The 14,635-nt window shown below is 40.9% G+C and overlaps 1 protein-coding gene across 1 annotated transcript in view; it reads left to right on the top strand.

The window, feature by feature from the left end:
* lama4 (laminin, alpha 4) overlaps nucleotides 1-10,566 on the top strand; it is a 129,623-nt gene extending 119,057 nt beyond the window's left edge. Inside the window, exons 36-40 of the mRNA XM_078212712.1 lie at nucleotides 1,547-1,706; nucleotides 3,045-3,175; nucleotides 4,368-4,461; nucleotides 5,637-5,756; nucleotides 7,202-10,566. Of these exons, the coding sequence (XP_078068838.1) occupies nucleotides 1,547-1,706; nucleotides 3,045-3,175; nucleotides 4,368-4,461; nucleotides 5,637-5,756; nucleotides 7,202-7,347 (651 nt within the window). The 3' untranslated portion in view covers nucleotides 7,348-10,566. The remainder of the gene's footprint in view (nucleotides 1-1,546; nucleotides 1,707-3,044; nucleotides 3,176-4,367; nucleotides 4,462-5,636; nucleotides 5,757-7,201) is intronic.
* The last annotated feature ends 4,069 nt before the right edge of the window (nucleotides 10,567-14,635 follow it).

Raw genomic sequence — 14,635 nt, forward strand, 5'->3', positions numbered from 1 at the left:
TTTATGGTTCATGCACTGGGACACCAAGATCCCTCTGCACCTCAGAGCTCTGCAATCTCTCACCATTTAGATAATAAGTTTATTTGTATTCTTCCTGCTAAAATGGACAATTTCACATTTGCCCACATTATACTCCATTTGCCAGATCTTTTCCTATTCACTTAACCTATCTATGCACCATAATCTCCTTATGACCTCTTCACAACTTACTACCCTACCTAATTTTGTATCATCTGTAAATTTAGACACCATAGCTTCAATCCCTTCATGCAAGTCATTTATATAAATTGTAAAAGTTGAGGGTCCAGAAATGACCAGTTGTCACAACCTGAAAAGACCCATTTATGACTACCCTCTGGTTCATGTTAACTGCCAATCTTCCATCCATGCCAATGTGTTACCCCCTACACAGTAAGTTTTTATTTTCTGCAATAAACTTTGATGTCTCTGGCACTGTCACAGCCTGGGAATTGAAGGGATATCTAGCTAACTAGGAGAAGACCTCAAAAGTGTAATGTCCACCATGATTCTTCTTATAGCCCATCTGTCTAACTGGGAATTGGCAGAAATTGGTGAACTTGCAAATTAGTATGAATTTATTAAAGTAAAGTTTATTCGTCACAAGTAAGGCTTACATTACATTGCAATGAAGTTACTGTGAAATTCCCCTAGTCGCCACATTCCGGTGCCTGTTCAGGTAAATGCACCTAACCAGCACATCTTTCAGACTGCAGGAGGAAACCGGAACACCCGGTGGAAAGCCACACAGTCACGGGTAGAACGTGTAAACTCCACAAGACAGTGACCCAAGCCAGGAATCAAATGCAGGTCCCTGGTGCTGTGAGGCAGCAGTGCTAACCACTGTGCAACACTATGACTTTGGACTAATACTGGCCTTTGGAGCCACCACCATCTCTGATATTTTCTGCCGTCTATTGCTAATCTCTTAAGGGAATGTAATTTGTTACAAATGTGAGGTTTCATAAGATTGATATCTTTGGGGCTGTGCCTTTGATAGGCATGAAGTAGCACCTAAGCAGTTATCCTCTTTGTGGCTTGTGTACCAGTCTACTCCTGTGCTCTGAGCGATGCTTGACCCCAACTGACCCAGCTTGACATGAACCACCCAAGGCACGAACCGCTAAACCCAAAGTCCAGCAAGATCTGAAAGTAGGCACTGCCTTAGTTCTGATGTTGTGGTTTTGGGACACTGTACCTGTACTTTAAATTATCTATTCAGTTTCAAATAGAATGAAGTTGGGAGTCTAAAGGATTGCTAATGTGCATTTCTACCTGGATACAAGGCTCATGTGATTCATGTTGCATGGAGTTGGACTTAGAGAGGGGAAGTATCGATTGGAAGCCATTGTAGGATTGGCTTATCGGTTATCCGGAAAATGACTTGCAGCCTATATAATGGAAAAAGCTTCACCGAGCAGCTCCTGCACCATACTCGGTGAATGCTGCACTACAGTGTAACAAAATGCAATATATTGATTTGAACATCTGGTGATAATGCAAATAATTGCATATTCTCTTTTCTCAGATCAAATCGGTCCAAAGTTTTAACGGTTGTCTTCAGAACTTCCAGCTAAATCGACAGGGGCTTTCACCAGCTGCCCAGACGTTTGGTGTTACTCCTTGTTTTGAAGGTCGAACTGAACCTGGAACATACTTTTCCCCAGGAGGAGGATATGTGATTCTGGGTAAATCAAACAGACATCTTGTACCATTCCTCATTTTATAGGGATAAATCGAAAGCATAATGTAGTCATTTCGAAGTCAACTGAAAATGGTGACTGGGGTTTTCCACTCCTGTTTTCTTTCTTTGTGGACTTGACAACGGGAGTGGAAAATCTCATGAGAGGCTCAAATTGCGGTTCATGCTGATATAAAAGTGTTGATGTATTTGTCTCTGCCTCCATAATGGAACTTCCAATGTGCAATATCAGGAACATCATTTTCATACATTAACTTCTCATTATCAGGCCTCTAAGCCTGAATCACCCCCGCCACCGCCCCCCTCCCCGGCATAAGAAAGTCCATTCATGTTGGAGTAAGGGCAGAAAAATATGAATCATGACTGCTCTCCCAAGGCATGCATTTGGCGAACAGACCTCCCACAAGAGTTCAGGCGAGCTTAGAGGGACATGCCCTGGCACTATGCAGGCAGTGCAGGGGTCATTGGCCTGTTCAGTGCGGAGGGGATTGCAAGGAGGGGTGTTGTGTGTGGTGGTGGGGGGTTCCTGGTTAGCCTTTGTCCACTGGGGCGGCCTTTAAAAATGAGTCTGCCTGGCCTGTGTGACATCATGGGGCCTGCCCCTTGCCATTTTTGTTTCCTAAGTCTGGGGCGATACAAAAGAGAAAGCCGCCTCAAGGCTGTTTTTCCCAACAGCTATCAGACTTTGCCAATATTTGGGAAAATTCTGCCTGGTTTCTTTGGGAGATTATAAAATGAATGTTATTCACAGGGTGTGTCTTTAATCAGTAAAACAAAAGTGGTTTAAAAAACCCCAGGCAAAATTGTTACATCTCAGAACTGATGGACACAAGGCTTACCTCATCATTTAAGGGGAGGCGATGGTGTAATGGTATTATCGCTAGACTATTAATCCAGAAACTCAACTAATTTTCTAGGGAGAGGACCCGGGTTCGAAACCCACCACGACAGATGGTGGAACTTGAATTCAATAAAAAATTGAGAATCTACTGATGATCATGAAACCATTGTCGATTGTCTGAAAAACCCATCTGGTTCATTAATGTCCTTTAGGGAAGGAAATCTGCCTTCCTTACCTGGTCTAGCCTACATGTGAGGCCAGAGTCAAAGCAATGTGGTTGACTCTCAACTGCTCTTAAAGGGCAACTAGGGATGGGCAATAAATGCTGGCCAGCCAGCGACGCCCATGTCACATGAAAGAATAAAAAAAATCTGGAAGCTTGATAAAAGATAAATTAAACATAATGCCAAATTGCTATTTCAGCATAAGTGATATATAATTTGTTATTGTGTAATAATCAGAATTTTTGTACTTGATTTTCAGATGATTCATTCAATTTAGGATTACAATTTGAACTTGTGTTTGAAGTTCGTGCTAGAAATCATTCAGGAATACTGCTGCATATTCATAGTTACAATCAGAAATACCTGAATCTCTTCATGGAAAATGGAAAGGTAAGGAAGTAAAAAGCGAATCTGGGCAAATGTTCCTCTCGCTGTGCAGATTGGATCATCTAGGCTAGGTGTAGAGCAGAGGTGAGGGTTGAGCAGCAAAAGTTGTGTCATAGTAATGGAACCAGCCTGGTTTCCAGCCCATTAATTTAACAAAGAACAAAGAACAATACAGCACAGGAACAGGCCCTTCGGCCCCCCAAGCCCGCGCCGCTCCCCGGTCCAGGATTGAATCCTGAATCCAGGATCCCCGCCCAATTTTCCAGCCTATCTACATACCAATATCCTATCCACCGAGCTGTCCCTCACAGCTACGATGCTTTGTTCATTACAACCTATTAACTTACCCCCACCCCCCCATTCCAGACCATGTGATCTCCAGGGAGAGGCGAAAACCCAGAGTGAAAAACCCCAGGGCCAATATGGGGAAAAAAAATTTGGGAAATTCCTCTCCGACCCCCTGAGGCGATCGAAACGAGTCCAGGAGATCACAATGGCCCCGATCGGAAAATGCTTCCCAACCCTAGTCATTTCCACTTCCACGAACACCATATGAATTCCCTGCCCCCGAGACAGGTTCCCAACTATCCGCAGTCTCACTCTGTACTGGCACCAGCAAGATGATCATAGAATGAAGCCTTGAAACGAGAAACCAGGAACAATTAGCCCGCGCCGCTCCCTGGTCCAAACTAGACCACTCTTTTGTATCCCTCCATTCCCACTCCGTTCATATAGCTGTCTAGATAAGTCTTAAACGTTCCCAGTGTGTCCGCCTCCACCACCTTGCCCGGCAACACATTCCAGGCCCCCACGACCCTCTGTGTAAAATATGTCCTTCTGATATCTGTGTTAAACCTCCCCCCCTTCACCTTGAACCTATGACCCCTCGTGAACGTCACCACCGACCCGGGGAAAAGCTTCCCACCGTTCACCCTATCTATGCCTTTCATAATTTTATACACCTCTATTAAGTCTCCCCTCATCCTCCGTCTTTCCAAGGAGAACAACCCCAGTTTCCCCAATCTCTCCTCATAACCAAGCCCCTCCATACCAGGCAACATCCTGGTAAACCTCCTCTGTACTCTCTCCAAAGCCTCCACGTCCTTCTGGTAGTGTGGCGACCAGAACTGGACGCAGTACAGTGACGCTTCCCTGTTTCTGGCAAGTTTTCGCTCTAAATTTTATTTCATTGCAGGTTAAATTAAAAGTCAGTAATGGAACTGCGGAGTTTGAAACATCAGTCACGCCAAAGCAAAGCCTGTGCGATGGTCGATGGCACAGAATAGCAGGTAATGGTCATTTTAATTAAGTCACTAATATCCATTTACGAATTTTCTACTGAACTCTTAACTTAAGAACATTATACATTCAAGAAGCTATTAGGTTATAGCTGCAATGATCAGAATTAGGGCAGAGTTATTTCTGCTCTCATTGGCAATGATTAAATTTGAGTTCATTCATTTAGTACCTACTCAGTTTCCATTTTTATGATGTCCAATCATTTAAGATTTATTGAATAACAATGCTGATATTGACACTTTCTTGTTTAGCTTGTGCTCATCAAGGTAAAGGCCATTGATTCTGTGAAATGGGGCACTTGCTATTTCAGACACCCGGTGTTAAGGTTAAGCATTAGAACACAATTAACAGTCAAATAAAGATTTTTGTATATTCTGGCTAATAATATACTTGAGTCTGAACCTCATCGGAGCATACCCCAATGGAGGAATTTCCATGCTTTTTGTCTTCGTTGGCTTCGAGAGTTGTACATAATTTGTGACTCTTCACTTTAGAGAAAATATTGGAGTGTGAAGTTGTGGAATGATTTGCAGATTTATTCACAGGTTGACTGATCTACTTCCATGGCTGACCTACATGAGTGTAAACTATTGATCCAATAGGGACAAACATAGAGCTTGATTCAGTGTTCTCACTAACTTACATCTAACTCAAGTTGCTGTCAGTATCAGACATTGATAATCTGATTTAGGATTTATCAAGGAGGCAACTGTACCAAAACAGCTCTTTTCAAACTTTAAGGCTCACAAAATTCAAACGAGACAAATAATAAAGGAGGAAATGCAAGTAAAGATGGGATTAAATTAGATGGACTTGATGGGTGAAGGCTGAGGCACCATAAATGGCCACATTTTGGGCGCTCCTTTCCTAATGCAGTATATTTCTACTTTTCTCTGAGTGACATTGTCAATTGGTGCCACATTAAGGGTAGTTGTGGGCCCATGCAATACTGGAAACTGGGTTGAAGCCAAAGCTCATTTTACATAGTACCCTTACAACAGGTAACAAAAGACTTGAATCAGTTCTAATCCAGGTCCCAGTTTTCAAAAGCCAATATTAAAACTACTTTGTCACCCAACCCATTTTCTTATATATTTAACTAATGACATTGTGCCTTCCGTTCCTATTATTTTCTTTTAGTGACTTTATTTTTCTGCTCATTTAGTTATCCGAGATTCAAATGTTGTGCAGCTGGATGTGGACTCTGAGGTAAACTATGTTGTGGGACCAATAAGTTCACACTCTTTAAATACTAAGGAGCCAGTATTTGTTGGAGGAGTGCCAGGTAAACACAATTTTTGAATCTTTTCTTTGTACAAATGGAGGGATATTGCCAAGGGATCATTTTGATCTGGAATTATTTTAGTAAAACTATTGTATTGGGCAGAAGTTTCCCAGTCCTGAGTAAACAAGATTGGAGGTAGAGGGACTGGGGGTCAGGAAAATCAGGGTGAGCTGTGCGGAGACAATTCCCCAGACATTCCTACCACTGGGGATGTTTCCCGGGACAGGGTGGGATGCGGATCGGTTGTTCACTCCACAGAGGCAGGTGGACAGCCAATTTAAATACATAAGGCCTGCCCTTGTCAAAGGTGTTTGCAGATATGCACTTCAGATTTGGTTCTGTTGCCCAACACTTAGGCACAGAGGTGAGGCAGGTAAAGTAATGTTAAATTGACTCAGTATTTAATTCCCTTAAAAGGATGAATGTGAACCCAAATTGGTTTCATTAAAATTCTACTTTAGGAGCAAAAGTAAGAACTCTATTAGCATTAACAAAGCAATATATTACGACTATCCTGTTTCATGTTTACAAAAGCCAGAATTGCTAACTCAAATTAGTTAGATTGCATTGGGGGCTAAGGTAGGAAGCCAGTCAGGCTGTTCCAAATTGAATCTGTGCTTGTCCAATAACTGCATGATCTCACAAACTGCAGAATGCAGCCTTTCTGCTGCAGTTCAGTAGAAATTTCGAAACACAAGTAGGCCATTCAGCTCCTCAAGCCTTCTCCACCATCGAATAAGATCATGGCTGATCTGTACCCGAACACGATCTGTCTCTGGAATACTTAATACCCTTCCCCCACAAAGTAATTAAAGACAGTATTAAAATCAAAGAAAGCTTGAGCTTTTACTGCTTATGAGACTATTAAGAGATATACTCATTGAGGTATATATGGTGGAAAATGGTATAAAAAATGTAAGCATATAAAATTGCTACAGTAGAATAGGGGCAGTGAATAAGCATGGGTTGGAACTGCCAAAAAAACAATTTTAAGAGGGTTAAGATACTTTTTATGCAAAGAATAATCAACACTTAATAACACTTAACACTTAATAACTGTGGGTATTGGAAGTTAAATTCTAGCATATACTGAATGATAACTTGATCCTTTTTTCATGAATGAACTGAGACAGTCAAATAGTCACCGACATCAGTACCTACTTAGTCGTGCTGTGAAGCGATTTTTGAAAGAGACTTTTATTTATTTGTTTATGGGATGTAGGCCATGTCAGAAAGATTGCACTAATTACCCAATACCTGGTTTCTCTGAACAGATAGTGATGGGCTACATTCAACTGCTGCAGTCCTTGTGGTGATAAAACAGAGCGAGGGAAATTTGAATTGACAGTGTGGTCACCATGTTTCAGTCAGTTTGATAAGCATTTTGTAATTATTAACTACAATTAGTGCAACTTGCAGAATAATTTTCTGTTTTGTTTTCATAGAGTTACTATTCAGCCCAAGGTTGACCATGTACCAGTCATTCACTGGCTGCATGAGAAACTTCAACATCAATGAAACTCCTGTCATTTTCACCAAAGCGGCACTGGTCAGTGGAGGAGTCAGTATCAACTCATGCCCAGCAGTCTAGTGCTTGCAAACACTGCTTCTGCAATACATACCCAACAGCCTGAAGGAAAACGGAAGCAATTTCACATTTTCATACTTGGGGGTGCAGTAATTTATCTCAATTGAATCATCTGTGGGCCATTAATTGTTTGCCACTTTCTTCATCACATTGTTTTCCTGTTTGTCCATGTACTTATTTTACTTCATGTTTTCTTTCAACGTGTTAATTCTAATTAGAACCAACAAAGTTTAAATTTTGGTTTGTTGCTTTAGGCTTGAAAGTGCTAAGAATCCAAATCTGGATCATCAAAGGGCCAAACTGTTAGTTCCAGATCGTGAATTGCTGGTCTTAACGTGCACAGAACAAAGTGGCATCACCATCTCTGGTATTAATTTTAAACAGAGTGTTTAGCTAACCACTCTATTTGAAATGAATGCCAGTGATAACAGGGCTGCTTTGTGATGTGCACATGTAAGACAAGCAATGGCTCAGATCAGACAAGTTTTATTGATCAGAGAGGATCAATTACGTGAACATTAATGTTGCTCAAAAAGAACAAAATGAAAATCATATCTCTTTGGACCTACAAGACCTCACATTCCATCACCTGGGTAACATGGTGCATTTTCCAATTTCCTGCCCAACATGTGCCTCTGTTGCATGACTTACAGGCAACTGTCTAGCTAAATGATTCAAGTTAGTGATTTGGAATGGTCTCCTTGGCTACAAGCAGCAGGGAGTCCCACACTATCCAATTTCCAGCAGTGGGCCTCAACGGACCTTTGAGTCTAATTAAATTCAAATCACTCCATAAGGGGAAAGACTTTTTCAGAATATATTTCCCATAGAGTTTTAAATAGTGACTTGATTGCTGAATGAAAAGATGATTTGAATACCCTCCAAATCTGATCTTATATAACTGCAATGTCAGTTTCAGTTCATCTACCTATACCTTTATTATATTCTGATATCTTGTATCATAGTTATGGCATAAATTCTCAGAACCTATCCAGTATAAAGACCGCAGAAGTTACCCATAACTTTTGAAATTATCGTATTTAAAACTATACTAAATCAATGTTCACAGGATATTGGAGTTACAACTACCTGTTAATATCTTTTCCTTTTACTCTACAGTTTGTACCTCAAAGCTGCATTCTGTGGTGCAAATGAAAACTGGATTAAATGGATAGCTCTTTGAATGTTAATAATAGTCTCCTTTACAGGAGAAAGATACATTGATTGATTGATCTGCAAATTAAGATTCAAAGGATTTGTTCTGGTCATGAATCAGTCACAGAATTAACAGGCTTTTGGAACCCAAATGCTATATTAACATCTGCCCATTAGCATTCAATGCATGCATTGTGTGGTCAGAGATTTTCTTACTTTGTCATAGTTAACATTCACTTGTGATTTTGGATATCAGGAAGAGAGGGATTTCAAACACATTTTACCCACCGCTGTTGTCATTTCAACCCAGTCACCAGTTAACAGGAAGTGGAGTGCTGCAGGGTCCTCTTGTGGTAGTGCTGCAGCATGACACTGTCACAATTTCTTAATTTTCCAGCAGTGCATTTGAGATTAAAATATATTTGTCAGTTGCAGCCATCCAAAAACATAACAGTGAAATCAGTAAAGTAGTCAAAATTTCCAAAATTATATTCACCTCATTATTTCCATTTACATGTCTTTGGTGATTTTTCCACTGCACCCAGTCATCACGCTGAGAATGCATGCATGCACTGAACATAGTCGCCTGTACAACTGGATAGAGATTTTATGGGCAATTGGAGCAAAATCCTGATGGAGACAGCACAAATGGTGATATTCACCATTGCCCCAGTTACAGCTGGAGTTTAGAAGAAACCCTATGGAAATTTCAGGTGTCTGGTCTATACTGACAGCAGTGACAACTTTCTTATTAAATAGACAGGATAGATTGCACAGCCTGGCCATATGCTTTAATGAAATGTTTGATATAGTCCTCTATATAAAACCTAATTGTCACAGGCTTCCTTTAATATACCAATATCTTTATTTGAATATAGAAATATCATTAATACTTGCAACTGTACAATTTAGCACAGGGAATTTATTTTAAAAGAGAGCTGCAAATCCATTAGTTGACCCTTCAATTGCTGTATGAACAACAATCTCTAAACTTTGAGTTACAGTGAATATTTGCTCAATTCTGGATGTGCTGCATATTATTTTAAACTCATGAGTGATCAGTATATAACTATATGTCATGATGGATATGGATTAAGTATAGCCAAATAATTAAACCATAGCAATTCATTACCTTACTCTGATAGATTTTGTGCTTTTAGGGTACAATTATAAAGAACTAAAATAAGAAATCAATAAATCCAAGAAATAATAGCCTTCATACTCCCAGCTCACCAACCTGTCTCATCATTAGCACTGTTAATATTCTAATCTCATATCTTAAGTAGCACTACACACGGTTCAAGTGTAGGCAATCTGTAACCAAATCACAAATTGGCTTGTAAGAATGTCTGTGTTTTGCCCTTTCAATAGCCATGTAACTAAAGTGAGCCTGTCATTAACATACTGTATTCACTGGGGAGGTAACTGTCAGAATGAGAGCAACCAGAGACTAGTCCTGTTGCAATAGGAAGTCTGGCACACAAGCGGAAAAAAGACAATGCAAATATGCTGAGAGTGGCATGGAGACCCAAATGTGAGGAAAAGAACACATATATACTTCAAGCCCTGATGATGGCACCGATGTTAGATTACAACAATGAGATTCTCTAGAACAGTCAATCAATTTTATCTCACTGTTCAAAAGCAACCCTGATGTGGAGATGCCGGCGTTGGACTGGGGTAAACACAGTAAGAGTTTTAACAACACCAGGTTAAAGTCCAACAGGTTTATTTGGTAGCAAAAAGCAACCCATCAACTGAGTATTACTGCCCCTTCTTCCCTCACCTTTTGCATGTAACTGTTAAGATGTACACATCGATATCCGGCCAGCTTTTCTCTGTGCTTAGTGAAAACTGTATTTGGGCACTTGGTAAATATACATACATAGATCTACAGTAATGCTTTGAAATGTTGTCTCAATGTAGTTACTTCCAACACTGATCTAATAAATTGCAGAACTTAATTTTCAAATCGATTATTGTGAATTTTGAATTTATAAAAATTGTGCAACAAAGGAATTGCAAGTATTTCTGAATTATTCTCTGGAAAATAAAGATTCGTCTGTTAAATTGTGAGTTCATTAATGTCCTTTAGGGGACAAAATCTGTCATCCTTACCTGGTCTGACCTACATGCAACTCCAAACCTACAGCAATGTGGCTGCCTTTTAAATGCCCGCAGGGATGAGCAATAAGTGCTGGCCCAACCAGCGATGCCCACATCCCATGAACGAGTAAAACAAAAACTCAAAGACCACTATCAACTTCCCATTCTGTCGCAATGACCTCTTTCCCATCCATTACTCGACTGGGTGGGCCTCATAAATGTTACTCCAGTGTCATGTGATCAAAGCTGAGTTTTAGGAGCTCCATCCCTATTACTACAGATCCCATCAGAACCATCAATTGTCAGCCAATCCGAGAATCAGACTTTGGAACTAGTTGCAAATCATGAAGCAGTCAAAGTACTTAAACTGTTCCAGTGTCCAAGTTCACCTTGCAACAACCTCCTGGGTATTTGACTACAAGAAAGCTTGCAGCCTGCAGGGAATCCCTGCAAGACATTCACTTCAACTTTAGATCATCAAATTCATTCAAAAAACCACAGGTCTGTGAGGTGACAGACAAGAAATCATAAATCAGAAACTGAACTAACTGCAATCTGTAAAAGTGCACAATCTTCATCTGTATCCAGTGTGTGTGCGTGTGTGTGTGTGTGTGTGCACATAAGACCAAGTGTGTGATGTTGAGTTTATTTCAGTTAAGTGTGGGAGAATAAATAACTTAATTTTAAACTAATGAAAGCTTGCGAATTATTTAATTGGAATGTACATTCCAAGGCTAAAAAAAGACAGACCTCTTCCTTTACAAAACATATGGAAAAAACAAATTCTGTCTGTGACGCAAAGATGAGAATTTTAAAATTGACAGGGAATCATTTTTGTCAATCTCTCCTTAACTCCAACATATCCTGACCTTCTATTCTGCTCCACCTGCTCCACTCTCCTATCCCATCATATAATGCATCGCATTTCGACCCCACTTCAACTTTAAAGAAGTCATACAGGCTTGAAACATTAACTCTGGTTCTCTCTCCACAGATGCTGCCAAACCTGCTGAGCGTATCTAACATTTCACACACATTTTCCAGCATTTTGTTTTATTTGATTTCCAGCATCTGCAGTATTTGGCTGATTTTTGAGGGAGCCAATGTAGATTAGTGAACAAAGGCTAGAAATACCATTGTGCCAAGAACAGTATTTCTGACTCCAACTGACTGAGTTCAACCTTTGCTGCACTGTATTAATCTGCACAAAGGACTTCACTTTTGCAGCTGGGCACAAGGCACACACAGTTCTAGTCAAAGGAATGTGGATAAGTCTTCTGTCCACTTCCTATCAAGAGGACATATCTGAGGGAGTTACCAAGCTACCTACCAACTACACCTCCAATACCTGCAAAGAATAGATCGACAGCTGACAGCTGACAAAGGTTCCATCGAAGGTCTCAGTAAGGCTCAAAACCAGGACCCGTCTCTACAAATTTGGGATGGGGCCTATATCTATGGCGAAATGTGGCTAGTATTCCTCTACCCGTACTTCTGTTGTTGAGGCAGGATTCCCAGAAGTTTGGGGCCAAGATGTGTAAAATGTAGGGTCCATCTGTGCCCTGAGCTTGAAGAAGTCACTAAATCATCTAATAATTGCAGAAATAATAGGAATCTGAAGTGAATTTGTCATCAGACGTTTTACTGACACAAATAGCCTAGCAACCTCAAATGAGGGTCACCAGTTATGAAACAACTTTTCAGAACGCAACGAAGAAATGAAGAGCCTTGGCGTCGGGCACCAACTTCAAGATTTCATCTGCTGAAACTGAATCACAGGTGCTGGTGCGATGAACTCTTAGGAAGCCTGTCCACATTGTAAGCTTGAAGGTCTTCCCATGGTTACATAGACATCAATAGGCACATTAGTAATTGTCAGGCAGTGACTCCCATTGCATCTCCTAAGTTGCCTGTGTAACACAATCATTGTTGTTAATACACATTTCTATTGTCACAAAACATAAACTGGTGTAAAGCTTTCTAAGGTCCTGCTGGTTAACCTTATAATGAACCTTCATATAGCATTAGGAGGAAATTAAGGGGAATGTCAGAATTATTTTCTTCTTACTCCATCCTTTATAATTGGTTACAAAGCTTATGACTAAAGGTGAACATATTTCAGTGTTTTTAGTTTCTCAAATTGTTTTGTTTACTGTTGGAATGCCTTTATGAAAACAAATTCCAAGCACCTTATATTATAACATAAAAATGAACAAGAAAACCATTAAAGATAGGAAGGATTGTTAATCAGAGCTGACAAATTATTTCATCTGAATGTGAGAAAAAAAAAATTTGAGTGAATATTTCAATCACAAAAGGTGACAAAAATAATGAAGTGCCATCAAGGAATTGGTAGAAGAAGCATTAGAAAAAATACTGAGAGGAACAAGGATTTTTGTTTTGGTCAGTGTCTGTTTGATATGTGTAAAATTCTATCGCCATTGGCTGCATTTTTCAGTGTACTGGGGTCTCTGCCTTCCTGGTGAAAATGTAGGGGATGTCCCTGTCCTGCAGGGAATTCATGACTGTTAGTTGGTCGATCCAATCAAATGATCAACTAAATGGCCAGATCATAGAATCCCTACAGTGTAGGAAGACGACATTTGGCCCATCGAGCCTGCACCGACTCTCTGACAGATCATCCCACTCATGCCTTATCCCCGTAACCCTACCTATTTATCCTGCTAATCCCCCTAATCTACACATTTTGGGACACTAAGGGGCAATTTAGCATGGTCAATCACCTAACTTGCACATCTTTGGACTGTGGGAGGAAACCGGAGCACCCGGAGGAAACCCACGCAGACACGGGGAAAATGTGAAACCTCCACACAGACAGTTACCCAAGACTGGAACTGAACATGGGTCTCTGGCGCTGTGAGACAACAGCGCTAACCACTTTGTCACCATGCTGCCCACACGGTGCTTATGGATGCTTTATCATCCTAGGAATGGTGGCCATTCAATTGGCCTATGAATGGGTTGGTCCCTGAGCAATCTGTCAATGTCATTTGGTGGACTATCTCATTGTCAAGATATAGCTTGGCTGGTGGTGAGAAGGTCAGCTACCACTCCCACCCACCTCCCACCCTCTCCCCCCGACCCCCCTCCCCGACCCCATGCCACCTCCCCCCCCCCCCCCCACCACCCCTCAGAACCTTCTCTTTCCTTGCTGCCTCTGCAAACTGCCCTTGAGGTGGACGTGGTGGGGAAGAGACCTTCTTCTGCAGTGGCTTTCATCAATGTTCATCCCTCTGTAACAGCTCTGGACTGCCAGAGACACACAGAAAAATAAACATCAACTGCTGCTGGAGGACCATCAACTCAGTGAAAGATGCTCTTCGATATGCCCGTAACTCATTGGTCTTCAAGTGGAAAGAGGTAAGTTTGAAAACTAGCACAGAAAGGCCATTGACTAAGGCCTTCCCACCAGAATATACTGAGGGACTGGAACCCCGAGAAAACCCTTCAACCAGAGAATGTTTGATGTGAAATGTAAATTTACATTGTAAATATAACCTGAAAGGGCAAGTGTAGTGAGGCATTTCATGCACAGTACTGAAGGAAACTGATGTGTATTGTACTTTATGTAATGTCAAATTTGAACTGTTATATAATGCACTTTTACAAATTTTGTGAGTAAAAGGGAGAAAATGACCCAATATGAAGTGAACACCCCCTTCCCAGAGGAATACATCCCATATAACTAATTCTTAAGAGTTTAAGTGTAGGTGGTAGGGGGACTCCAAAGCATGCACAGTGCTAACTGCAGTTTAAGCAGTTAGAACTTACTACAGTTCCTTCCTGTTACGTGTCTAGCTGGGACTTTCTATCCATCAGAGTATAGGCTGCAGCGTTATCTGGAGGTGCCTGAGAAAAATCCATATTCTTACTGACAAGGCTACCACTCGAGATTCAATTCCAGAGTTGGTCTGTTAACAGTAACAACTTTGCAACACCAGATCTGACAGGTTCAGGGATCCAGTTACCGAGTCCAGCATAGAGTGATCTGGTTCCCAATTTCCATTGC

The sequence above is a fragment of the Mustelus asterias genome, chromosome 5 (assembly GCF_964213995.1).
Source record: "Mustelus asterias chromosome 5, sMusAst1.hap1.1, whole genome shotgun sequence".
In the NCBI taxonomy this organism is placed as follows: domain Eukaryota; kingdom Metazoa; phylum Chordata; class Chondrichthyes; order Carcharhiniformes; family Triakidae; genus Mustelus; species Mustelus asterias.